Source organism: Ictidomys tridecemlineatus, chromosome 4, assembly GCF_052094955.1.
Source record: "Ictidomys tridecemlineatus isolate mIctTri1 chromosome 4, mIctTri1.hap1, whole genome shotgun sequence".
NCBI lineage: Eukaryota > Metazoa > Chordata > Mammalia > Rodentia > Sciuridae > Ictidomys > Ictidomys tridecemlineatus.
In genome coordinates, this window is record NC_135480.1 from 106196782 (window position 1) to 106224773 (window position 27992).

The 27992-nt window shown below is 42.8% G+C and overlaps 1 protein-coding gene across 23 annotated transcripts in view; it reads left to right on the forward strand.

Annotated features, from left to right (window-relative positions):
• Gramd1b (GRAM domain containing 1B) overlaps positions 1–27992 on the forward strand; it is a 273207-nt gene that overhangs the window by 89966 nt on the left and 155249 nt on the right. For 16 of the 23 annotated variants that reach the window (XR_013437960.1, XM_078047208.1, XM_078047198.1 and 13 more), the window contains one exon: positions 22759–22836. The exons of 1 other annotated variant lie outside the window; for it this stretch is intronic. Coding sequence is in view for 18 of the 22 variants with exons in the window: in XM_078047198.1 (XP_077903324.1) it covers positions 22759–22836 (78 nt within the window). In the remaining 4 variants the exon portion in view is untranslated. Of the gene's footprint in view, positions 1–12392; positions 12460–12534; positions 12557–22758; positions 22837–25587; positions 27843–27992 lie in introns of those variants that run through there. 6 more of the 23 variants (XM_078047213.1, XM_078047202.1, XM_040285420.2 and 3 more) reach the window with 4 other exon arrangements.

The following is a 27992-nucleotide window of genomic DNA, read 5'->3' on the forward strand; positions in this document are numbered from 1 at the left end:
GTTTATTTTATTTTTAAGTGGTGCTGAGGATCGAACCCAGTGCCTCGCATGTGCTAGGTAAGCACTCTACTAGCTGAGTAACTCCAGCCTGCAAATGATTACTTTTATGGTTTTAGTCTTAATTACGTGTATACTCAGAGGGTTAGTAAGGAATAGTTGAGGCTGTGGTTGTAGCTCAGTGGCAGAGAGCTTGCTTAGCATGTGTGAGGCACTGGGTTCAATCCTCAGCACCACATAAAAATAAATAATCAAAATAAAGGTACTGTGTCTACGTACAACTAAAAATATTTTAAAAAAGAAAAGAAAATAGTTGACACTATGCAAACAACTCCAAACCCCACTCATCCAGATTAAGTGGTGAAGTATAGGAAAATACGAGCACACAAATCTTTAAAAAGAAAAAGAAAAAATATATGTATCTTTCTTTTTGCAGTAATGGGGATCAAACACAGGGCTTTGCACATGCCAGGCAAGTTCTTTATCACTGAGCCCCAAGATGTGATATCTTAAACCCGGATATCCCCTAAGGCAGGGTAAGTGTTTTTTTTGGTCCTGGGATAGTGAATCAGACTCTTACCAGGAAGGAGTTTTAATTTGCACGTTGAACATGATACATGTCTTGATACTTGTCAGCAGTTGGGGTCCACATACCTTCACCTCAGGACAATTTATGGACCTTAGTTTAGGTGAGCCTTAGATGAGGTGAGCACATGGCAAACACACTGTGGCTATACAAGGGAGCATCTGAGATTTACAGGTCATTTCTGATTGTGAGCTTGAGGGTGGGGGAGGACAGCTGAGAAAAGGAATGTGTGTTTCTACTCTTGACAAACCCATGCCCACCCTGCTCCTCACTTTCCCCCACCTCCAACCAGGCTGGTGTCAATGACTTCCCAGCAGCTGCCTTTGATTTTCATTCTGGTAGCGATTTCCAGCCTGTTTCCATGGAGTAAAATTCCTGCCTGGGACAAGTTTTCTTCCCTCAGGCTACTTTGCATCATCAGTTTTCCCCATAAGTAGGCAATCATGAAACACCTCCCTTGTGGATTGGTCTGAAAATGGAATAGCAAAGGTAAGGCACCTCTCAAGGTGCCTGGTACAAGATGGGCACCCACTTTCTGAGTAGTCTCCCTTTTCTTCCCCTCCCTTTAAACTTAAGGGAAGGAGGTATTTTCATGTTGGTGCTCTTCAAGGCCAGGCTTATCTGATCAGAGGGACAAGCCCTGGGGTTTGCGGCTGATTATCATTGCCCAGCACCTTTGCTGAGTCATTAGGGGCTGGCTGACCTGAGAAGACAGTGGTCAGGGAGTGGTCACAGCTGTGAGTGCTGTCAGCTGAGGCTACCTAGATTGATTCCTGGTGCACCTCTGGAACCTGATCCCCCTTCTTATGGGTAAGAGGGTGGGGTGGACAGGTAACGGGCCATGGGGATGTCCTGCATGTCTTGCCTGGTGCTGGGTTTCCTGTAATGTGGCTTCATGAATCTTTTGGTGTCAGTTGAATCAGTACAGCCACAGGCTTTGCAGAGGACATCAATGAACGGAGGGCAGCATTGTCTTCAGAGTTTGAGATGAGTGACAGTCTTTGATATGAGATGTAATTAGGAGAGAAGGTGCACTTGGCATCAGGGAGAAGGTGAGAAACGAGAACTTTCAGAAAAATAAGACATTCTAAAAAGAGCCATGGTAAGGTTTAAAGACTAAGAGCTAGAGAACATGCGTTTGTGAGATTAGGATGGATTTTGTATGCCCCCTGAAATGCTCGTTCTGTCTCTTGTGAGACTATATTTATGAGAAAAAGTATGTGGAATTCTTATTGTTTCAGAGATGCTTTAACTTATTATATATTTTACTCCTGTCAATACCAAAGATAAATATACCATGTGTAAGATGTGTAGTAGTCTCATTTAACGTTTAGGAAAGTAGGAAAGCAAACATCTGAATCCTTTTTTCTCCCAGTATATAGAGGTGTAGAACAAAAGGAAAATTTTTGGTTAAGCTGTATGTTCCCATCATGCCTAGCTAGAGGTTCATTAGGATGAGCTAAAACCAGAACAGATTTCACTAGAATCTGCCTCTGAATTCCCGTCCAAATTAAAAATACACTGAGAACCTTCTGATGATATGCATTCACAGTCTGTCAGTCATTCCTTCTGTATTTGTTATGCAAACTGCTGCTCCTGTCACTCAATAAAGGGTGGCTGGCAAAGCCACAGAGAGACGTGAATGGATTCAAGTTCAGGTTCTGTCTCTTTTCTGTGTGATCTTAACATATTTATTTATTTATTTATTTATTTATTTTTGAGATTTCCTCTCATCTCCCTCCCCAGTTTTACTGTCTTCATAGTACTTTTTAGTTTTGAGATGATCATCTTCTTTTGTATGTATGTCTCTTTGTTGATGATCTGTCTCCCATCTCTGCAACATTACTACTAACCCACAAGAATTTGAGACCCTTAAGAGAGGGGTCTGGCCCATTCTGCTTATTCCTGCCTTCTCAGTGGTTTGCAAAGAGCCTGGTACATAGGAGATAGTAATTAGCCTGGTGATGAGCAGTAGCATCCAAAGACTAAGAAGAAAAGTCTGATACCTTCTCTGCCCTCCTGGAGTTTACATTCTTGTACCCCAAGGGCAGCAGGGTGTCCTGGGAAGAGCTCTGAGAGATGGCAGACTTGAGTTTTATTCTTTGCTAACTTAATTATTCAGCCTTTGGTTTGGGGTTCTGAAAGGGAAAGAATTAGACAAGGTCTTTTAGGCCCCTTCCTGCTGGTAAGTATTGATTTATGATTTTATTAGTGGAATTGTAGACTGTTATACAATGACAGGCTGGAAAGAGACTAACAGTAGAAGGAACAGGAATCAAAGAGAATGTGCAGGAAGTAGGCCAGGAAACCACGTGTCTTTGTCTCTGTGCCTGTTTGGTGCCTTTCTGGGTCTTAAACCACATTTGTTCTCCTGCTGCCGTTCTCATTTCCCATCGTCTGGCCCCGGTTCACTTACACATCTTGGGAGAGCTGGTCTCTCTTCTCTGCTTCGCTCTGTGTCTCCTACTTGACTTTGAAATGGATTTCCTGGGAGATTTCTAGGCTTAGCTTTATTGCGCTTTTGAGGCTGGGTAGGGCCCGTATGAGCACCTAGCATGTTCTTTGTTTTACAGGTGGGCAAACTGAGGCTCAGATGGCAGTGCAGTTTCTGTATTCTATAGTCGGTGACACAGCCAGTGCTGGGCTCAGAGTCAGAGCCCAGTCCTGCTGTGATTGCTCCCCTGTGGTTGTGCTCTATTTCCCCAAATTTTTTATTTTCAATAGATGAGTGTTACTTTTGTTACTTGATGCGTGACTCCAAGATGAGTGTATTTGAGTGCTACATAGAACCTGTTGCAGTTCCTTGAAATCTTTCCCTAACCCATTTTAGCAGCCTTCCTACTTTTTTTTTTTTGGCAGTGGGGGGCTCAGGGGCGGGGCAGGGCCTGCTGGGGTCTATCCTAGGGCCTTGTGCCTTCTAGGCAAGGCTCTGTCACTGAGTTACACTGCCAGCCTCACCCTCCTGCTCTGATTCCAAGGTACAAGGCTTACTTAGCATTGACTGTAGATTTTTACCTTACTGTGAATTCTTGAAGATGGTAGTAATTAACTAGTCTTAGGTATTTGTTGCTTGTCTAATGTTTACTTTTCACTGTGTTGATGGGGAGGGTAAAGAAAATAGAGCTGCGCCTCGGAGCTTGCAGGCAAAGGAACCTGGACAGCCTACATTTGTTCCTCATCGTTTCCCATCATCTGCAGTTAGGCACCTCCTCAGTCTCTCCCACTGGTCCTGTCCTTGCTCATTTCACTTGCTTAAGTCTTCATCCACTTTGCTATGCTATACTGAGAGGGCTTCCATAGAAACCTGCCTCTCATGCTTCTGATTTCTTCGATAAACAGATCACTCCCCTGCCCAGAATCCTTCAATGCCTCATCACCCTCCAGATGAAATCTCATCCCATTTCTGGGACTCAAGGCCTTTCATGATGTGAACTTTGCTTAACTTGTCTGTGTTCATCTCTTGCCGTTTCCACTCCAGCCCTCATCTCCAGCCCTCATCTCCAGCACTAAGGACAGCATGCACTGTCCTTCAACCTTCTGGGTCTTGGCAAGTACCCATCTCTCTGTTTGGAATTTGGTTTGTCTGGTAAAATTTTACTCATCTTTTAAATGTCAGTTCCAATGCATTCTCCTCTGTGAATTCTTGTCTGCTTCCCATGTAGCTCCAGGTGTTCTTTCTCTTGCGTGGGCACCAACTTTATTCATTAGATAGTGAACATAGAGGCACTCTACCACTGAGCTACATTTCAGCTTTTTAAATTTTTCATTTCAAGATAGGGTTTTCCTAAGTTGCCCTGGCTGGCCTTGAACTTGTATTTCTCCTGCCTCAGTCTCCTGAGTTGCAGCCCTTTTTGTATTTTATTTGGAGATAGTATCTTGCTGAGTTGCTTAGGGCTTTGCCAAATTGCTGAAGCTGGCTTTAAACTCCGGATCCTCCTGCCCCAAGCCCCCTGAGCTGCTGGGATTACAGGCGTTCACCACTGTGCCCAGCTGGTTACAGCATTCTTGATATAAAGAAACTGAGGAGAAAAGAATATAATTTGAATAAAAAAGAGAAGAATATTATTTTCCCTAGATATTGACTTTTAAGTGAGAAAGTATGTGAAAAATAGAAAAATAGACACAGCAGGTCTTCCATGCGTGCTGCCTTCTCCTTTCTGTAGGACAAGAACTTTGGGTTATGCATAAGTAACTTTGTACTTCAAGTCCTATTAGCCTTAGCCCTGAGATTCCAGAGGGCAGGCCACTTTATGTCTTCCGCCTTCCAGCTTAGCTTCTGAGCTATCCAAACCTTGCTTCTCATCTTTCCTGTGTGGAGGCCACCATTCCAAAAATGTTACTTGAATGCTTTTGAATGGATAGATTATCTACTTTGTAAATCATCAAAATCCTTTTTATGGCTTTGTCCATCTGGATGGGTCCCAGAACTGAACTTGAAGAGGGTTAATTGGATATAGGGCAGGAATGTGATTGTGTGCATGTGTGTGTTTCATTAAAATTTTCAAACCCCAAATAAAGAATCTGCAGATTATTCAACTTTTCTTTTGTTCAATATTCTGAATTATCGGGTACCTGCTGCCTTTATGCTAATGAAAAATAATCATGCTTTGTATAAGTAACTTATCGGAAAGTCATCAAAGTGCTTGGCTGGGAAGATATGGTGTTTACTCCTGTGTGGAAAATGGTGCTCTGGAAACTGATCAGCTGTTGAGCCTAGACATTCTGACGCCAGGTCCCCTCAGTGCTGTTATTTCTTCTCATGCCCTGAGGGGCCCTGGTGAGTTAGTGGATGACCAGGGTTCTTGGTTAGGACTGTTTTTATTTCTTCCAATTGGAAAAAGAAAAAAAAAACAACAACAAGATAATAGTTTCCTCATAAACCGGTTTTTCCTGGGGCTGAGTGCAAATGAAGTTGGATGGGGAGTAGGGTAGGGCAGGGAAGGGGAATCTGAAAGCTGAAAGGATTCTTTCTGGAAAACAGCACAGCTTGCAGTCCATTTGTCCCTGAGCTCCATGGTCACTGGAGCAATTTGTCTGTGATAGGGTGTCCATCTCCTGTCCCCCCACCTCACTTGTCCTTTAGGTCCCAAGAATTTGTCCTTTCCAGGTGCTTCAGTGTGTCTTGTTGGTTCCTGCCTCTATCCTTGGCCCGCTAATGGTGGAGCCCAAGGCTTTCTCTATCTTTTTTACTTTGCGACCTTTCATAATCCACATATTTTTAGCTTTTTGATAAATTTAACTTCTGTTAACTGGAGGAACACAAACCAGGTAGTAACTAAATTAATGACTATTTTGGAAGCCACAACCTTAAAAACAATCTTGAAATCATATATATTCTTTCTCCTCCTCCTCCTCCTCCTTCTTCTTCTACTGCTGGGGATTGAACCCAGAACTCACCCATGGCAGGCAAGTGGTCTACCACTGAGTTGCATTTCCAGCCCTTTTTTTATTTTCTCACCAAGTTGCTGAGGCTGGCATCGAACTTGTAATCCTCTTGCTTCAGCCTACAGAGTAACTGGGATTACAGGTGTGTTTTTAGTGGAGTTTGGTTTTTAATTAGATGTGAATGAATTTCAGTGATCCTTTGTCTTGGCTTCTCTAGAATGTTCTTTTTGGGGGGTGTACTGGAGGTTGAACTCAGGGGCACTCAACCACTGAGCCACATCCCAGCCCTATTTTGTATTTTTTTTTTTTAGAGACAGGGTCTCCCTGAGTTGTTAACACCTCGCTTTTGCTGAGGCTGGCTTTGAACTCGAAATTCTCCTGCCTCAGCCTCCTGAGCTGCTGGGATCACAGGTGTGGACCACCATGCCCAAACATGTGTTTTTTGTCTTGGCTTCTCTAGAAGGTTCTTGCAGGGGTTCAGGAGTCGTTTCTGAGGAATCAGCTGCCCTGATCTACTCCAGGCTGGCTCCTAGATCAATCTTCTCTGAGTTTTGTTAGCAGTAGAATCAAGGTGGCACTGCCACTAGGACTATTTCCTATACCTGTTTCTCTGGTCCCCAGAGACTCCCCTGAGCTGCTGGGCAGCCTTCTCTTCCTCTGAGAAGCTTCTCCAGAACTGGCTTCAGCTTGAGAAAGTCCTCCTCTACCTCTTGGCCAGCACTCTGTCTTATTTGCTTGCCTACGTTTTGTTTACCAGCTGGCGGTTGCAACAGTTCTGCTCTTAGGTGTAGGTTTCTTTCTTCTTTGTCTCCTTTTTTCTTTTCTTTTTTTTTTTCCCAGAAATGGGTAAAACTTGTTTATTTTCTGGTTTCACTTGTGGCCTTCTGACCTCAGCGGCAGCTGCTATCACTTGGAAAATTCTCAAACTGGTTGGGGCAGATCTTGTCACTTCTTGTCTAAGTTTTTGCTGCTGTGCACTTCCCAGATGTTCCTGCTTTCTGGCTGAGGGCTGCCCCTTGCACACCAGAGGCAACAGATGCTGTCAGCAGAATAAACATCCAGACTCCTCCCTGCCCCCCACCCCCAACCCAAGTTCACATCCCCTCAAGTCTCATGAGTGAGGTTGTTCCTGTTGCCGACCCCTTTCTTCAGCTCCAGGTGAAGGCAAGGATCTGGTATTATAGTGTGCGCCAGGTGAAGGAACAAAGAATTCAGGGGCAGAAAACTTGGACTGAAATCCTCATTCCTTAGCTAACAGTTTGATCTTAGACCTGTCTTGTGTCCCCTCGATTTCCCATTTTCATCTTTAAAATGGGGATCAGAGTATATATTTCTTATCTACCTCATGAGGTCAAAAAGATGAGATCTCCACATGCGCATGGAAGCACTTGATAGAGACATTATAGGAACACTTCAGAGACTTTTTAACACAGAAAGAGGCACTTGGTGGACTGTTTAAATGTGAAGGTTTATTATCAGTGTTAAATACATTAGGATGCAGTAGCTTGAATGAATTGAAAAGAGCAGCCCGTGTTTGCACTCACGGAGGTTTTCCCTGATGTCATCTGTAGGTCCTCTGTGGGGTTTGGGCACTGGTGGTAACTGCTCGGGTTTGGATTTATCATTAGGTCTGTGGCACAAAGGGAGCAGAGATGTGGGTCAGATGGGAAACAAAGTCAGTGAATTAATACCTGAGTGTACCTGAGAGAAGAGACTTTGGGGCTTCTGTTTGACATGGGGCTCATTTGGCCCGGGTAGAAGATGCAGCCCAAGTAGAAGAGACATTTAAAGCAGAGAAGGCATGAATAAAGTTTGGAGGAATGAATGTGCGTGGTATATTTAGGGGCCACAGTGATTCAGTGTAAACAGAGTGAGGGGCTCAGGTCGAACTTGTGCTAGGGAGGCTGCTTTCATGTTCTAAGACCTGGTGTGTCAGGCATGGAACTCAGGACTTCATCCCATCTCCTTACAGAAAAAAATTATAGAGGGTGTTAACCTGGAAAAAGGCATATTTAGAGCTGTTTCAGAAGATAATAGGTGGCAGCCAGAGCACAGTTAGTGTAGGGGGCCACCTTGCAACAACCTGTAAGAGCAGCTGTACAAGTGTTATTCCCCAGTGTCGATTTCAGTGTCATCAAAAATCAACCACAGGGCTGGGGATGTGGCTCAAGCGGTAGCGCGCTCGCCTGGCATGCGTGCGGCCCGGGTTCAATCCTCAGCACCACATACCAACAAAGATGTTGTGTCTGCCGAGAACTAAAAAATAAATATTAAAAATTCTCTCTCTCTCTCTCTCTCTCTCTCTCTCTCTCACTCTCTCTTTAAAAAACAAAAAAAAAAAAGAAATCAACCACGGTGGGAGTGGTCACCACATAAACTGGCAGATGATTCAAATCAATTCCACTAAAACTGCTTTCCAGGAATATGAGCAAAGTTAAAGGGTTATTTCAATAAAGCGAGGCTTTAATAGTTTACAAATCTGAGATGCCTTTTAAAATTGTGCAGCAAACCTTAATAATATCGGCAGGTGCCACTCCACATAGCAGAGTCAGAACCCAGGATGAGCAAGGAGGTAGGAACCTATTTTCTTTTTTCCCTATGATGGAGATTGAACTCAAGGCCTCGTGCATGTTAGACAAGCACTTGATACCACTGGGCTACATCCCCAGCCAGGAAATTAATTTTTAATTTTTTAGTAGAAATAGGATTTTAATACAATATTGAAGTCTAGCACTTTCTATTTATAAACATGTTACTCTAATCAGAAATTTTTTTTTGTATGTAAATATTCAATTGCTCTTCGTACATCACAAATCTTCTTTCCTTTCACACCTCCATCTCCTGTGTCTGCTAAAGCCCAGGATGCAGTGGTGAATGGCACTTTCTATGGCATGAGATTGGATGCCAGGTGGGGCTGTCCTAAAGGCCAGGGGAGGAGTGTGGTCCCTGAAAGGGCTTCTCTCTGTTCTCCAAGGGAGGGCTGGGTAGGAGGTGGGTGAGATACCCCCATTCTAACTCAGTCCATTGATGAGAGTAGAAAACAAAACTTTTAAGCAAAAGTTGAAGATTTAAAAATTCAGCCAGGTGGAAAGAGGTAAGGTAAAAATAGATGAGTACAGACACTAGAAGATGTGGAGCCAGATCCCATTGCTGCAGTGGAGGAGTCTGATCCCATAAAAGCAGCACAAGTCACTGGAGACCTGGAGAACTACTGTGTATTTGTTGTTAGGAAGCTACAGAAAGATGTGCTCTACCAAAATGAGACAGTTACCCCAGAAAATGGATGATAAGGCATGGTAACAAACAGGGGCCTGACACAGGAAAACCATGTGGATGTTCACAGGATCATCACCAAGGGTCAGTTCCAGGAAAATTGTGCAGCAAACCTTAATAATATCGTCAGTTCCTCCATCAACAGGTTTTGATATGAGTTCTTCAACTTCTTTCTCCATTTCTAGACACCTGGATTTAGCTTTCTGTAACAGAATAATTTGCTTCTTGGCAAACATGATGAGCTCTTCTGTGGGCAATGTTTCCAGCTTTCCTCTCTTCAGGGACCCTGCTGGTCAAGTATTCTCTTCACCTTGGAGGCCCAGTCTCAGGGGTGGCTGGCTGGTCAGGCCACCCTATCCTGAACAGGATCCTCTATCACCGTGTGCATGCTGAGGACCAGGGAACCAGGGAACCCACAGTCCTGCCCAGGAAACTAATTTTAAAAGTTTCAAGTGATTCTTTTTTTAGGGGAGAGGGGTACTGGGGATGGAACTCAGGGGCACTCAACCATTGAGCCACATCTCCAGCCCTATTTTGTATTCTATTTAGAGACAGAGTCTCACTGAGTTGCTTGGCACCTCGCTTTTGCTGAGGATGGCTCTGAACTTGCAATCCTCCTGCTTCAGCCTCCCGAACTGCTGGGATTACAGGCGTACACCCCTGGGCCCAGCTCAAGTGACTCTTATGCAACCAGTGTGATATTGCTCTTTGGTCCAGGGCTGGGACATTTGGGGTAGAGAGGAGAGGACGGACATAAAAGGTGTTTCAGAGGTAGGAAACAGAACTCAATGACAGATGGGAGGTAGGGAGTGGCAGAGAGGGAACTGCCAAAACTGAGTTTCTTAGGACAACTAAGCAGATGAATGATGATGTCAGTGACTGAGCTAAGGCAGGCAGACCTGAGCTGTTTGGGAGGAAGAAAAGGGTGCAGCAGAGGAGGGAAGTTCTGGACTTGCTGTTAGAAGAGCCTGGGAGGATTTGGGTGCTACCTTGGGAACTGGAGTGATATGGGAGCTGGAGCTTGGTGGAGCAGTCAGAGCTGGAGACACAGGTTGGAAGTGAGCATGTGTTCTTGTTGAGGTCGTGGATTTGGATGAGATTGTGGGAGAAGAGTATGCGGTGTGGGAAGAGGTCAGAACTCCAGAAACAACCTTTCAGAGGTTGGTAGAGGAAGAGAAGCCATGGAGAGATCAAGCAAACAGCAGTTTGTGTATTGATTACAAAGCTAACAGGTCCTAGGCAGGAGGGGGCCCTTTAAGTGTTTTTGACATTTCCAGAAATCACACAGGCATTTTTCTTTTTTTTTAAATTAAATTATTTACTTATTCTAATTTGTTATACATGATGGCAGAATGCAATTCATTTCCTATTACACATATAGAGCACAATTTTTCAAGTCACTGCACACAAAGTATTTTCACACCATTCATGTCTTCATACATGTACTTAGTAATGATGTCTAACTTATTCCACCATCGTTCCTACCCCCTTGCCCCCTCCTGTCCCCTTCCTCCCCTTTACCCTATCTAAAGTTCCTCCTTTCCTCCCATGCTACCCACCAACACATCACCATTATGCGTCTGCATCTTCATATCAAAGAAAAAATTTGGCTTTTGATTTTTGGGATTGGCTTGCTTCACTTAGCATGATATTCTCTAACTCCATCCATTTACCTGCAAATGCCATGATTTTATTCTCTTTTAATGCTGAGTAATGTCCAATTGTGTATATATACCAAAGTTTCCCTATCCATTCATCTACTGAAAGGCATCTAGGTTGGTACCATAATTTAGCTATTGTGAATTGTGCTTCTATAAACATTGATGTGGCTGTGTCCCTATAGTATGCTGTTTTAAATTCCTTTGGGTATAGACTGAGGAGTGGGATAGCTGGGTCAAATGGTGGGTCCATTCCAAGTTTTTCAAGGAATCTCTATACTGCTTTCCAGATTGGCTGCACCGATTTTCAGTCCCACAAGAAATGTATGAGTGTGCCTTTTCCCTCACAACCTCACCAACACTTATTGTTGTTTGTATTCTTGATAGCTGCCATTCTGACTGGAGATGAAATCTTAGAGTAGTTTTGATTTGCATTTCTCTAATTGCTAGAGATGTTGAACATTTTTTCATGTTTGTTGCTTGATTGTATATCTTCATCTGAGAAGTGTCTGTTCAGTTCCTTGGCCCATTTATTGATTGGGTTATTTGTTTTTTGGTGTTAAGGTTTTTGAGTGCTTTATAAATCCTAGAGATTAGTGCTCTATCTGTTGTGCTTGTGATAAAGATTTGCTCCCATTCTGTAGGCTCTCTATTCACCTCACTGATGGTTTCTTTTGCTGAGAAGAAGCTTTTTAGTTTGACTCCATCCCATTTATTGATTCTTGGTTTTAATTCTAGTGCTATAGGAGTCTTATTAAGAAAGTTGGGCTTAATCCGACATGATGGAGATTTGGGCCTACTTTTTCTTCCATTAAGCGCAAGATCTCTGGCTTAATTCCTAGGTCCTTAATCCACTTTGGGTTGAGTTTTGTGCATGGTGAGAGATAGAGGTTTAATATCTGAATGGTACTTATGTATCTTTGATTAGGAACACACACATATGCAAACTAATTGGAGGCAAGGACTGTTTCAACTGTTGTGTCTTCCAAAACATGATGGTTGAAGTATCCTTGATGGGAAGGAAGTTGGGGTGTTGTAGGGAACAGAAAAAGCCCTCTCTTTGTCTTGTCTTGCTCTTGTGAGAGAAATCGATGGAGAAGAAACTTGAGCAGTTTAGGTAAAGGGACCAGTGTCAAGCTGCTTGTCCAAAACAAGGTTTTGAAGTTATCTGTGCATAAATTGGCTTCTGTTCACTTTGGGTTAGAGACCTTTTTGAAGCTTCCCAGCATTGACTTCTTTCCCCAGTAGGAGTGCTCTGGAATGGCAAGCAAGGGATTTTCCTTTGCAGGGAAGGGACACTGGCAGAAGGGCAGGAGTAAGGGGAGGCATGGGTATGGAGGCTGGGGGAGGCTGGCCTCTGAACTCCACTGACCAGAGTCTCAACCAATTCTCATTGACTTTGAGTTCTGGGAAGCAACTTGTTTGACCACATTACCTCCTGAGTAAAGGTTTACCTCTAAGTGACCTAGTTAATTTGTGTTTATTTTCTTAAGAGTGCCTAAGATTTCACTGTGAAGCTAAGTAGTGATTGGGGCCGAAGAAACTACTAGGATGTTGAAATGAGAAAAAAGTGGCGTGTTCCTTTGATTAACCGGAGAGAGTTGGAACTGCCAACTCTTGCTCCCATTCTCAGAAACCACTTCAGGACTATAATGGGGTAAGTATAATTCTTTTAATTGTGTTTCGTGTGAGGCAGAGAATTCTGTTGAGACTGAAGTGTCTTTTACTCTTTGTGAAAACTAACTTAGAAACTAAATTTTCTTGGAAAGAAAATTCAATTTCCCCTCATCAGTGCTTGATTATCTGTATTCATGAAAGCCAAAGACTGGCATAAAAATGTAAAACTCACAGAGAATCAGAAAGAAAGAAAGGAACAAATAAAAAGGAAAGACTTAACCTTGGATTTAAAACATTTTTCCTACTTTCACCTGTAATGTCTATTTGGAGAACCGCATTCTTTCCTGTCTGGATTGGAGGCATTACCAAGCATGGGACACAGCTTCCCAGCCTTGGAAAATTCAGAGCTGGATTATGACTTTGGCACGAATGTGTGGCAGAGGAGAGCTGAAAGTGGGGGGATGTTGGTGGATTTCACTGTGGTGGTTTGGAAGTCCACGTGTACCTCAGCCTGGTGACTGAAACATAGGGAAAACATGAACGAATGCATGGCCCATCAGGAATACAAACTGAGCAGTGGGCTTCTCAAGGTCGTGGGCCTTGCTTACGTATCTAGGATACTTTCAACATGTTTAGAAAATGCTGCACGAGGAGGGAGGGTGAAGTCTACAAGAACTTGAGAGCATGCAGGGATTTCTTGTAGACTGACCAAAGAGTACCCAGTGAAAGCGGAGACCTTTGTAAGCACAGCAAGAGAAAACAGGGTCATTTATCTCATTCCAGTCAGAATGGCAGTTATCAAGAATATAAAAAACAATAAATGTTGGCGAGGATGTGGGGAGAAAAGCACACTTTTATATATTTCTGGTGGGACTGCAAATTGGTGCAGCCAATCAGGAAAGCAGTATAGAGATTCCTTAGAAAACTTGGAATGGAACCACCATTTGACCCAGCTATCCCACTCCTTGGTCTATACCCAAAGGACTTAAAAACAGTATACTACAGGGACACAGCCACATCAGTGTTTATACCAGTACAATTCACAATAGCCAAACTGTGGAACCAACCTAGATGCCTTTCAATAGATGAATGGATAAACTTGGTATATATATACACAATGGAGTATTACTCAGCAATAAAAGACAATAAAATTATGACATTGGCAGGTAAATGGATGGAGTTAGAGAATAGCATGCAAAGCACAGTAAGCCAATCCCAAAAAACCAAAAGCTGAATGTTTTCTCTGAAAAAGTGAATGCTAATCCATAGTGGGGGTGGGGCATGAGATGAGTGGAGGTACTTTGGATGGGGCAAAGGGGAGGTGGGGAGAGACATAGGGGTAGGAAAGATGGTGAAATGAGATGGATGTCATTACCCTAGGTACATGTATGATTGCATGAGTGGTGTGACCCTACTTTAGACACAACTAGAGAAGTCAAAAATTGTGCTGCTACATTTGTGTATAATGAATCAAAGAGCATTCTGCTGTCATGTATAACTGATTATAACAAATAAATAAATTAAAATTTTAAAAAGTCACTGTGTCGGTGTCTAGGGCAGACTAGAGAGAGGCCAGATAGGAACAGGAAAAGCAGTTAGAAGGCTATTCAAGTGATCCACTGTGGAGTCTGTGAGCTGGAGTGATGAGTGGAGGACATGGGGCTGGGAAGGCAGTTGAAGTGGAGTCTGCAGGACTTGGGGTGGTACCATGTGGGGTGCATTGCAGCTTGTTTGGATCCATGCTGTGGAGTACAGGTGAAGCCAAAAGAGGCTTACACAGTATGATTTTTCTGTTGGATATTCAAGAGAGCTCAGAACCACTGGAAATGTATGCTATATAAAAATAAGTATTAGGAACATTTGTTGGATACTCATTTATTTATTTGTCAAGCCTTCTGTTGATTGTTTATATTAATCAGTTAATTTAATCCTCACAACAGGTCTATGAAACTTCTTACATTTTAACATATAAGAGGATGGAAATGTAGAGTGAGCTTATATAGGTACTTTGATTTACTCAGAAAACAAGTGGCAGAGCTGGAACTCAAATCTCGGGTTTGATTTGGAAACTTCTACATCGCTGTGGTCCAATAAAGCTCTCTTGTGATGGAGGAAAATGGTCTGTCTTTACTGTCCAGTGTAGAAGCCGCTAGCCACGTGTGGATATTGAGTACCTGAAATGAAACCTGTTGCTACTAAAGAATTAGGTTTCTAATTAATTTCAATGTCTGTGTAGCTACTTGTGACTCCTGGCCATTGTGTTGGGCAGCTCAGCTCTCTGCAGCTCTTTGGGAGTTATCAGCACCTCCATCATAATTAAAGATGGGTGTGGATACAATCGCCCAAGGAGACATGTTGTGGTAGATTTTAACCTCTTATTTCTCCCAGGCGTATTTGAAAATGAGGAAAGCTATAAATCTCTCTCATGGATGGACAATATTATTACAGAGTGTCTATAACAATTTCACAGGTCCCTGAAACGTAGTTTCTCTGTTATAAAGCAGAAAGAAAGAGCCCAATGGCATATTACCTCCTTGAGAATAGAGATCTTGGTTGATTTTTTAAGTCTTCTATATCCAGTGTCTAGATTCTAGAATAATGTCTAGTATATAGTACTGATATGTACTAGACATTATTGATAATTTACTAAGGGACTGATAATTTACTAAGGGAATGGCTGACTGAGTCCTGGGGAATATTTCAGTTTAAAGAACTTATGAAACTCCCTAAAAAAGAGAAGATGACAGCAAAAGTAGGAAGAATGAAGTCCCAGCAGAAGGTGGTGTTGCAGAAGGCAAGGGCGGTGGGTAGAGTTCCAAGCTTGGGAATAATTATCAATGTCAGACATGCCTGGGTCATCTGAAAGATTAGGATTTAACCGTTGTCTTTGGCTTTGTCAGGATAGAGGTTCTCCCAAATAAACATGTAAATAAATACACATCCCTGGACAGTTCAGACATTGACTTAGCAAATTTAGGGAGTAATCTAATAATCTAGTAATCTGCACAGCAAAGCTCCCAAGTTTATTAGATTTTGACCAAAGTATAGCAATTGCCAAGCAATGTATTATTTCAATAGCCATAAAGTAAAGGGGAAATAAAAGGGTTGAGGGGGACCTTTAAAAGTCAGATGTGGGCATGTTTAGTGGAGAAAGAACTGGTAAGAGGGAAGTGTGTTTGAATCATAGTGAAGACAGGAAGACATTTAGCTGGGTTCTGAGTCCCCAGGGGATCCATTAAGCAGAAGCAGCACTCCTAACCTGGTAGGCAGGTTATCAGCTGTCACCCAAAGAAAGCTGTTCCTCAGTAGTAGTGTTTGAGAGTCCGGAGGAATGTTGTGTAAGAAGTTGGCAGTCATTAGCAGTGCCCCAGTCACATCTGTTTACTTATTTTCTATTATTAGACTTTCTCATACTTACTTGCCAGATGACAAACAGAAACTATTCTTTATTCTCTACCTGCCTTCTATTGCCTGAAAACCTCTTTCCTACCTAAACTGAAATTGTAAACACCAGAGTTATTTAAACTGTGGAAATAGTTTGGCATAAACATACAGATGTATTTTCTGTAATGTTGTGGCTTTACTTTTCAGGCTAGTGTCTCTCCACATTTTTACCATGAAGGGGCTCTTCCACATCGGGTGTTTCTACATATTTATCCATCTGCCAAGCTAACTGTCAATGTAAAGCACAGTGGAGCTTCACCACCTACCAACCTCCATATACTGCCCCCACACGCTTCCTGTCTATGAGTTCTATCGTTTCTGATCCTCACTACAGTCTTTAAGGCATGCCTGGTTACCCACATCTCACACTTAGAAGAGTTAAATTGCTTACCTGGTCTCCCCCTGCTAAGTAGAAGAGTCAGGACTAGAACTTGCATCTTTCTGTCTGCATATTCTGAACTCCAGTGCTGCGATTGTATTACTCATAACTTAATCCTCATTTCAGTTCTATAAATTGAAGATTAAGTTGTAAGTAATCACATTAAATCATTTTTTTTTTTTTTTGAGGAATTAGGCTAAGAGAGTATAACCCGGTTGGCCAATGGTTTAGGCCAATTAGAAGCAAAGCAGGGGCAAACCCACGCTTGTGTGTCTCCCTGCTGTCCCTACTATATCCACTGCCTCAATTTATGTCCTTTTTTTGTTAATCAAAGACATCTACAGTGCCCCTCGAAGCCTTCTCTCTCTCTCTCTCTCTTCTCTGTCTCTTTCTTTCAGGGATTGAACCTAGGGGCATTTAACCACTGAGCTACACTCCCAGACCTTTTTATTTTCTATTTTGAGGTAGAGTTTGCTAAGTTGCTTATGGCCTCTAAGTTGCTAAGGTTGACTTTGAACTTGGCGATCCTCCTACTTGAGCCTCTTGAGTGGCTGGAATTATGGGCGTGCACACTTGGAGCCTTTTCAAGCTTCCAATTAACATGAGATAATTGGTGCTAGATGGCAGAGTGCAGCCAAAAGCAAAGAAGAGCCACATATTAGTCCACAGGGCCTTAGTGTGGGTAAATGTATGGCTTCCCTTAGGCTCTAGGAATACTGAAGGGCAGTTTACACACACCTGGGACTGCTTGGGTTCATCTGAATCTCCACCCCCTTCTGACTTAAGAGGCCTTGGGTGTTGCCTGGGAGAGAAAGAGCTGATTCTACTTAGAAAGTGCTTGCTCAGAAAGGTTGCCAGATTCCATTTCCCTAGCTGTCAAAGCCGTGGTGCCTTCCAGAGGGCACCAGGACATCTCCCTGGTGTCTTGTGGGTTCTGCATGTGTCCTGTATTAGGGGAAGGAGGAAGGGAGACCAGTGGAATCATGAGAATTTGCCCAGCCTGCATTTCGGAGTTCACCGTCACAGTCGAGTGAATTCCTGCCTTCTGGAACATGCTTTGGCTCAATTTGTGTTGGATTTTCCCCAGCCCTTTCCTGTGTGGCTGGTACTAAAGTGACCTTCTGGGATAAGCTCCTTACATGCTGGTTAACAAAAGCAGGATTCTGCTCTTCACCTGGTTTCTGTCTGAAGTGTTCTGGAATTGTCAGAAGAGCTTTCCCATCTCAGTTAGTAACACAAGCTAACATTCTAGAATTTAATTTATGCAGTGATTTTTTTTTTTTTTTAAATCTGAAGCTTGAATTCACAGCAGAAGGAATTTAAGTCATCCCAGTGCCTTGTCTAGCTGTCTTGGGGGGAATGGCAAACAGACGTTTATACAAATTCCCTTGGTTTCAGCATTAAGCCATCTTTCATCATCCATGTGCTCAGGCAAAGTCATTCCAAAAACCCTTGTTTAGAGCTTTTTCAGTCTAACAGACATTTTCATCTGTTAGTGCCATCTGCTGGACTTTTTCCAAGTTTTTTTTCTGACTTCTTTAAGTCAGACTAGACACAAAAGACTTGACTAATGTGGGGTGGATGGGAACTTGGTCCTTGATGTTGTGGCCTTTGACCTTTCCTCTGTAAACAGCCTAGGGAAATGGTTGCTTTTGTCATGGCCTTGAATTCATTAGGGCTGCAGTGTGAGTTGCTCAGGGTCCAGGTGGCCTGAATCATTTGAAAGCATTCATGGAAAAGAGTGTACCAGTCAGTTTTGCAATACTATAACAAAGTATTTGAGAAATTTAAGTTATAAAGGGAATAGGTTTGTTTTGGTTTATGGTTCTAGAGTTTCCAGTCCAAGATTGGGTGGTCCCACTGCTTTGAACCTTTGGTGAGGGCAATACATCCTGACAGGGATGTGTGGCACAGCAAACTGCTCACCTCTGAGAAAAAGATAGAAAGAGATGGGGTCCTACACCCCTTTGAAGCACATTTATGATGACCTAAGGATCTCCTAGTACCCCTTTCCCACCAAAAGATCCCTCCACCTCCCAATGATGCCATCCTGGGACTTTTGGGGGACACTTAACCAAACCATTGTGTTCTATCCCTCCCTCAAATGTTCACATCCATCTCACAATACATTTATTTAATTCTCAAGAGCCCCAAAGAATGAACTATTCTGAATCTCTGGAAATTCTGATCAACAATATTATTTCAGTATTAAGACTTGTAATGCCAAAAAAAAAAAAACAATATTATTTCATGGGATTGAGTTGGAGAAGTGGTTGGCATTATTTAAGTTACTTAAGACTGTTATAAAACAAATATGAGAGAAGACCAAATCCCTGTTCGGACACTTGGAGGAAGAAAGACGGCACCATAGATTCACCTGCAGTTCTTCCAGCCCAGTGTTCACCTCTCTGAAGAGTTCCAGGAAACTCTAGTTGGTGTCACCACCCACACTCTGTCCCTTGTGAGTTACTTCCTCCCAGTATGCAGTACATACCCATGCCAACTAGATGTGCAGGTGTGTGTGTATGTGGGGTTGTCCCCTGCTGGCGGGGGGGCCAGGTCATTGTCATCTTTACTTGCCCATTCCCACAGGGCTTTGTGCATGGAAAATAGTAAGTGGAGCCCAACCACAATGCTTTCTTTTTCTCATTTCTCTTTGTCTTGAATGGATCCAGTTTTAAGTGTCAGTGCAAAAACTCCTTAAGACCTTCTTCTCTTACTGACCACAGAAGGAACGGCTGTTTGTAGTCTGTGGTCTCAAAGCCTTTCACCGGTACTTGTGAATGCTACAATTTGCTATTTTCGACTGTAGTTATACTGAGCCCTCCCTTCCAGAATGCAGACACCTTGAGAGTAGGATCCTCATTAGATTCATGTCTTCATGTCTCTCTCTCTCTCTTTTTATTTCTATAACTCACAAAACAATGCCTTGCTCGAGGTGATGACTGCTGGCATTTTGCATTAGGACACATGCCAGGCACTGCTGTCCAGGCTTCACCTGCTTGTTCTTAAAACCTCGCTAGAGCCTTACAAGGAAAGTACTATCATGACATCTATCTCCATTTGATAGATAAGGAAAATGATGTTGAATCAATTGCTCAGGATCATGTAACTAGGAGTGGAGCTTGCATTCAATTCCAGGCTGCATAATTCGAGATTCTAGACTCTTAACCCCTGCCTCAGTGCATAAGAACACATAGAGGGCATTCTATAAATACTTGCAGGTTGATGTTTCTTAATCACCAGGAACTAATCAATAGTGTGAAGGCAAATCAATGTTGTCTTAATTTTCCTTGGACAGAACTTTCCAAGCCACATGAAAGCCAGAAGGGGGCTCCAGAAGGTTGGCCCTGGTTGGGGTTCTTGATGCTCTGAGGTATTAGGCAGCCTGGTTGATTCTGGTTTGGAAGCCGACAGTGCCATCTAGTGGGATAACTTGGTAATATTAGCTCAATTATTTTTCTGAAACTCTGGTTAACATTGCCATTTTAGGTCTGGCCTTAATCAGTTTAATGTTAAGATATGTTTGCAAGCTGGAGGGCAGGGTGAGTGGAAAGAACCAACCTCTCCTGGCTCAAATGGGTCAAGGTCAGTCAACCTTTTTCTTGAAGAGACTGTGAGGTTGATGGTCATTTGGGTTTGTTGAGCCCCATTGACTATTATCAATGACATAAAGCATGGGGCTTCAGGTACCCCTCCTTCCTGCTACTCCTCACATGGGCTGCCCGAAGTGTAGGTCACTACTCTTCTCTCGAGGCTTGTCTCTGGAGCTGTGTCTCATTTGGAATTTGAGTTCCAGCCATCTGTGGGTTGCCTACCATAGAATAACACTTATCCCAGATTGTATATAAGAGAATGCTTGATGCATACCAGTAGTCAATACCATGGGTCAACAATAGTTCAGTGAGATTTGGTTTTGAGGAGTTTTTAATAGGTAAGTTTGTCACAGCTGGCAGGGGAAAATGATGAACGGACACTCCATGTTGGAAAGGCAGTAAAAAAGCACTTGGCATAAAGGAAAGAGAAAAGGTTTGCGTAGGCACTTAGCTCTGCCTCGAAGCTGGAGGCTTTGTGTAGGTGCTGTTCTGGTTTCTGGGGTGTGTGTGTATGAAAATTTTGACTTAATTTGCTTCCAAAGCCATTTACTTCTTGCTGGAAGAACCTTGAAGTGTGGTTACAACTGTATAACCATAACCACAAATAATTCATGTACCCTTTTGGTTGAGATGAAATTCTTTAAGATTGTTCAGTTTGTGGTTTGCTGGGAATCTAGCCTAAGGAATGTACTCTAGAGATCAGATCAGCACACCTATTGCAGTAGACAATTTTTTTTTTTTAAACTGGGAATTGAAACCAGGGGAGGGGGTTACCACTGAGCCACATCCCCAGCCTTTTTACTTTTTATTTTGAGATAGGGACTCACTAAGTGGTTTAGGACCTTGCTAAGTTGCTGAGACTGGCCTCAAATTTGCAATCCTCCTGATTCAGCTTCCCAAATCACTGGTATTATAGGCATGTGCCACCACGCTTGGCCTTATTACAGTGAACAATTTATCAGAACAAAGAAATGATTTTGGTTATACTGTTGCTTGGGTTGTAGTGACATTCATATTAATAATTTTTTGATCTTATTTTTTCTTACTAGTTCTTCTCTCTTTTTTCATTTTCTTTTTTCTTGTTCTTTCTTTTTAAAAAAAATTGGATTGGACAACAAAGTGAAGGCCTTGTAAAGACCAATCCATGTTTATTATTTATTAATTATGAGCTGTGTGTGAAATTTATGATTATGCAATTAATATGATCTCAACTCAGAAAAATATACATAAACCCTCCAAATACCACAAAAATAGAATACCAAGAAAAAAATTTGTAAGACCACAAAAAAGAAAAGTAAACAAAATGTGTGTGTGGGAGAAAATATACATTCTGATATTGCCAGATAAACAATGAAAATACAGACATTTGTGATTCTTTGAAAAACCGGTAGTAAAAAGATACCAGAATAGGGTATGATGATACTTATAAAATCAATAATAATTTAGTGAGTTTTTAGAAGAAAAACTTTACAGCCCGGCACAGTGGCATATGACTGTAATCGAAGCCACTCAAGAGGCTGAGGAAGGAGGATCACAAGTTCAAGGCTGACCTCAGCAACTTAGCTAGATCCTTGTCTCAAAATAAAAAGTAAAAAGTCCTGGGGATGTAGCTCAGTGGTAAATTGCCCTGAGGATCAATCCCCAGTAGTGGGGAAAAAATTTTGTAGTAGGACTTTATTATTAATAAAATCTCTGCATAGCTGCGTTCGTCTGCCTTTTCCCATGAAAACTCCTTGGGTTCACATTGCGGGCTTTGTGGGCTCCTGAAGTCTTTCCTCTACTGAACTTTCGCGGCTCTGCCTCAACTCCTCAACTCCTCAGCTCAGACACCATAGCTTAAAAGTAATCAAGGACGCCACGTAAATGTCAAGTGTGGCTGTGTTCCCATAAAGTGTCATTATGGACACTGAAATTCAAATTTCACATCATGTTCAAGTGTCCCAAAATATTCTTTTTTGGATTACCCCCAACCTTTTAAAAATGCAAAAACCATTCTTAGCTCATGGAACTGTATAAAAACAGATGGCTCCAGATTTGGCTCGAAGGCTGTAGTTTTCGGATCCTTGTCAGATGCCTGGAGTAGGTAATACTTGTAAATGGGGAAAAAAAATCAGCATTCATCTATGATATAGATGGTGTCATGAGGTGTCTGAAAAGATTTTCTCTCTCTGGAATAAGATGAAAGGCAGTTTATTCCGTTTCACCTTAAGGGTGGAGTCTGTTCACAGAGTTCTGACCTTGAACTCAAGAGTCCTTCTTCTTACCTGCAGGGCTGTGAGGATTAGAGGGATTCCACCCTTTATTCCTTCTATTTTGTTTTTTTTTTTTAACCTCACTCTACTCAGCCCTTCCTGGGGGCTGAAAAGCAGACCAGGTGACCCCAGATCCTGTCTGTGAAGTCTTTTGCCTTCCTCCACACCCTACTAAGCCCCTCCCTCCTCAATTCTATATCAGTTCCTTGGGAGCCTCTAGTGGGATGAGGAACGACGGGAATCATTTACCCATCGGAGTGAGATTTAGAGGGGCAGTTAAGATGCCCTGGATGAGCATATTTAGCTGGGGTAGAACAGGGCCAAGGTCAAAACCTTCATCTTCCAGCTGGGGCAGCAAAACTATCCTCAGGTATCTTGGGTGGGTTTTTGTGTCATTTCTCACACCCCTCCTCCGATAGTACACTCTCTGTGCTAAACTCTCTGCACAGGGGGAACTTGTAGCCTCAGTTTTGTAACCCCCTTTTTTTTCCCCTCTAGTTGAGGTCTAAGAGCTCCCCGAGGTTGAGAAAGAAGTTGAGCATTAACGGTCCGTATCCTGTGTCTTCCCCAGCAGCCAGCAGAGCAGCCAGCAGAGCAGCCATGATGACGATTCGAGCAGGTTCCTGAGCCCTCGAGTGCGGGAAGAAAGGTGAGATCCCAGAGGAGGGAGCGGGTGGGTGGGAGAAACAGGACAGAGCACCAGCCACGTGCTTGAGTCAGACCGTGCTTCTGCGGTGGGCGAGCACTTTGGGAAGTGGAAGAGCCAGAGGAGAGCGCTGGACCCTTGTGCTTGGAGACTTGAGTGGAGAGACAAGCTGATCACCCAAGAAGTGAGGGCATAACCCCAAAGGCTGATCCCCAAACAAAGCCTTTCGGCTTCAGCAAGGAGGGGTGTCCACGTGTGGCAAGCCAAACACTTTGGCAAGACTTTGGACTTAGAGCTCGCATCCTCTAGTCAGGCCTTCTGGGCTGGGTACAGGGTGGACGGTGCTGGGGAAGAGATTTTGTGCTGAGGAAGCCGCATGTCTTGGGGTTGAGTGTGTGTTGTGTCCAGTGGTGGCACCAAACCAGCCTGACTGGCTTGGAATGCGTTGCATGTGGTTGAGGTTAATGATGGGGAATGAGATTGAATATGTAAAAGAACACGGAGAATTTGGAGGCTCCTAAATGCTCAGCGGAGGATTCCAGATGTAACTAGCTGTGTGCTCAGGTTATGAGGGCCAGCTAGCATGATTCGTACCATGCTACACGTGGTAGATGGAAGGGGGTTTGTGCTAACAAGTTAAACTTCTTTGCCCCTCCCCAAAAGTCAATATATGTGTTTGGTGTTGGGGATTGAACTCAGGACCCTGAGCGTGCTGGGCAAGCACTCTGCCAAGTCCACCACCTTACTAATGTTGACTTAAATGAGGTCTCAGCTGGCTTCCCACAGGGTCTCTGTTTTGGATCTAGTTCTGTTGAAAAAGTCAAAGGTGCTTTCGCCACTTTTATCAAACTTAAAAAAAGCTTAAGGAAATTTAATTAAAATCAAGATTTAATCTGATTTCAAACAGAATAGTGGCTTCTATTGGGAACAATGGGAAACCGAGAGAGATTTTTTTCAAAAAAGGAAATGTGATACTGATAATAGAGATTCATTTCTTTAGTGTAGGGTTGCCATCAGGAACGTACTTTGATAGGATTTCTTTGTGTTTGTGGGGTACTGGGAATTAAACTAGCACTTTGCCCACACTAGGTAAGTGCTGTACCACTGAGCTATTCCCTAAGCCTTCTATTTTTATTTTAGTGAGACAGGTCTCGCTAAGTGGTCCAAGCTGGGTTTGAACTTGTGATCCTCTTGCCTCAATCTCCCAAATAGCTGGCATTATAGCTGTGTACCACCACACCCTGCAATTTGATAGAATTTCATGTGAAAAATCAGCCAAATATGAGACAATAACAGGACAGGACACTTTGAAAGTTTTAAAATTCATTAATGGAAGCACCATGCTTGGATTAAAAAAAAAAAGAGCGAGAAAGAAATCTTATTGTAGCGTGTATGAATTTGATCATATCTGATGTATTAGGACCAGTTCTTTGGAAATGGGTATTAGAGTTCAGAAGAGAATGACCTCTGTCCTTACAAGAACTGATTGAAGGAAAGGGGTTGGACCTGAAGTAGAGAAAATTGGAGGTGACTCTTTAAATATGTGAAAGCATAAGAAACGGAACAGTGTAAAGTTACAGGAAGAAGAGTTGCAGCTCAGATTCACCATTTCCATGGATAGGGCTGATCAATAGAATAGGCTTTGCAAAATAACCTATTATACCCCTCTGCAGAAGATTGAAGCCAAGGGAGGTGTCATTCGACCTCTAATCCTTACCTCTAGATTATGAACTCTTGTGAATTCTGCCTTAGTTCTTAATTTTATACCCATTATTAACCAAAATGAATGGTTCAGTTCATCAATTTGGAGGGAGTATGTATGGAGACATGGGGCCCCCAAAGGACAAAGATGAATTATTCTTATCAAAATGCTTACCCAGTTGAGATCTGGGAGCAGTTTGTTCTCTCCCCCAGAGAAGCCTACACTCTCTTTTTAAAAGACTTTTTGGATTTCAAAAACTGTACTCAAATTGAGAAGGAACCCCGGCAGTCCCCAGCACAACTTCCTTCCCTGTGCTTGCACACCAGTCATTTCTGACTGGCACCCTGTGGCCAACCCTTCGCCCCACTTCCTTTTCTTCCTTCCTTCTTTTCTTATCTCCTTCCTTCCTCCCTTCCTCCCTCCTTCTCTCTCTTCCTCCCTCCCTCCCTCTATCCCTCCCTCCTTTATTTCTCTTTCCTGAGGATTGAACCCAAGGGCGTGTCATCTCTCAGTTACATTCCCAATACTTTTTGTTTTTATTTTGAGAAGGGTCTCACTAAATTGTGAAGGCGGGTCTCAAACTTGCAATCCTCCTGCCTCAGCCTTCGAGTTGCTGACCAACATTTCCTATTTTTCTGCTGCTTTTTTTGAGGCACTGCAGAGAAAGTGCTGAATGCACCTACCCTCATCTACTTTGTCCGAGTCAATCCGTCTTGCATTGTGGGACTTGACTGCCAGTTAGAGAGCGCTCTGCCTTTTGATGGCTATTTGGAACTCTACATTGACTACTCACTCCTCCAAAATAAAAGATTCTTTCCTCTAAATCTCTTCCTGGAAAAGGCTTCTGGGTTTCCATCCTGTCCCTTCCCATCCCCAGCCCACTCAGTCCCACACACTCTTCCTGGTGGATGAGGGTGTTTTGCCTCAGCTGGCTCTGGCAGTATGAGGGAGGTGAGAACTGCGCTTCCCAAAGTGGCCCCTGTGGACACCGCCCACCTCAGAAACTCCTGGATGGTTCGTGCCTCTCTGGATTTAGTCTTTTCTCTTCTCAGCCAGTACATTTCTTCTGGAGAGAACAAGTTCCCAGAGCTCCATCGTCACCAGCCTCAGCATCCACTTCTTCTCTAAGATATTCCCACCCAATTTAAAGTTCTCTGGAGCATTTGGGAAGTTGCCCTGTGATGTCCCAGTCCCAGGCAAGTGGTGATAACCTTGATAACCTGACTCTGGGGAGATCTTCTGCAGAGGTGGGGATCTGGCCAGGCTCCTCCCTGGGGGCCCCTTTGACAGTGTACCCTTTCATTAATGACAGCGTTTCCTACACTGCTGAGGTCTTTCTGTGATCTCATTTATTCTTTGCCACTGTCCTGAGGGGTAGGGGGAGCTAATATTATCCAATAATGAGGTAGTTATTGTGGACTCTTTCTGCAGTTGCTTCTAATACTTCGAAGCACGTGATCAGTTACTTGATGAAAGGTCATCTCATAAAGCAGGCAAACAATTAACATTGATTTCTTATGCTTTAAAGATCAAAATTGCAGTCCTTTCAGCTGGTGTAATAAAGCATTGATTTTTCTTTTTCTTGTCTTTGCTTAGGGTTCAGGATAGCTGCAATATTTAGAGACAAATAGCTACCCTAGACATGCATTGCTTAACAATGCGCTGGCTGTTAGGTGATTTCCTCATTGTGTGAACATCAAGTAGAGTGTACTTGAACTAAGATGGCTGCAATGTCCCTAGGCTGTAGATTTTTTTTTTTTAAACTAGGGATTGAAGTCAGGGCCTCATAATTGCTAGGCAAGTGTTTTGCCACTGAGCTATATCCCCAGCCCTTTCTATATTTCATTATTTTGCTTTACTGGGGGCTGAACCTAAGGGTGCTTTATCACTGAGTTATATCCACAGCTCTTTTTAGTTTGAGACAGGATCTTACCTAAATTGCTGAGGCTGGCCTCGAACTTGTGATCCTCCTGTCTCAGCTTCCTGTAGCTGAGAGTACAGGCCACCATGCCTGACTTAGGCTATATAATTTTTTTTTTTTTGCTGCTGTTTTGATTTTAAATTACTCTTCATTCTCCATTATATAATCTTATGGGAGCCTAATGTAGCACATGACGACAATACCGATTAGCAGTAGGTAAAACTTAAGGACTTCTTGGAAATTTTTTTCCCTCATTCACATCCATCTTCTGTCCTGAAGGCAAATCTTTGAAACCGTGAGGGTAGGGGAGGTAGTGGTGAGTGCGTGCACTGTGGAATACAGAACTCTAATCCATTTTCATGCTTCAAGGTGAAGCCAGGGGCAAACTAAAACACTATCTCCCAGGTTCAACCCAAGCTGGACCAATTAAGGTTTCTCAAGCACTCATTTCCCAGTGACAGAAACTTATGAACAAAGGAAGACTGTAGAAAAAGGAGCTGTTTTACTAAGGAGCTTTTGTGTACACCAGGTTAGTTTCGACATTAATGTGGTCTCGGTTGACTGGGAAGCCTTTGAGGAGTTGACAGCTGAGACCTGGAAGCGGGTGTGTGCATATGAATCCAAAGGCAGGGCCCCTGCTCCTGTCCCCAGGCCCAGAGCACACATCCACACACCTGTTCCTGCTTGCAGGCTTGTGTGCTACAAACCTCCAGGAAATGTCTACAGGATACAGGGGAGCTCAGCAGAGCCCAGGCTGGGAGTTGAGTGGACACTTGCTGGCTGCTGATAGGTACTGCCGTATTGGCAAGAGCAAATGCCTCACAGTCAGAGTTCGTTTGAGTACCTTCTTTGTTGCTTATTAACTGTGTATCTTAATTTTATTTATCCATTTATTTATTTATTGCAGCACTGGAGATTGAACCCAGGGTCTTACACATGCAAAGCAGGTGTTTTACTACTAAGTTCTACATCTCTAACAGTGCATTTTTTTAATTGCACATTTTTTAAAAAGCAATTTACTTAGCTTTATTCAAACTGTTTCATCATTTGTAAAAGTCTGTTGTCTGTCATGTCTTCTTGTAAAGAATAAATTAAAAAAAAATGTAAAGTGCTTGGCACTTAGTAGTTGCTTAATAAGTGGTAACTTAGCAGACCTACCTTCTTCTGTCCTCAAGGAAGTGGAGAGAATGGCTAGAATATTGAGCACTTGCAAATGTCAGGCAGACATTGGAAAAATGGACTAAGGAATGTTGTTTTCCCTCAAGAGCTTTTCTCTTTTTTGGTGAGATACACATGCAAACAAACAAGTATAACAATGTAGTAATTGACACAGAATTATTTGTACGGTAATAAAACTAAAGAATTTTTTACAAAATGTTTCCTATGTGCCAAACCCTGTGTAATGAATCTTACATACTTTTTCTTTCTGTTTATTGGTGCATTATAAAATACATAATAGAAGTGTTTATTGTTGATACATTTTCTTAATATAATTTTTTTAACAGGGTTGTCAAGCAGATGCTGTCTCCATATTGG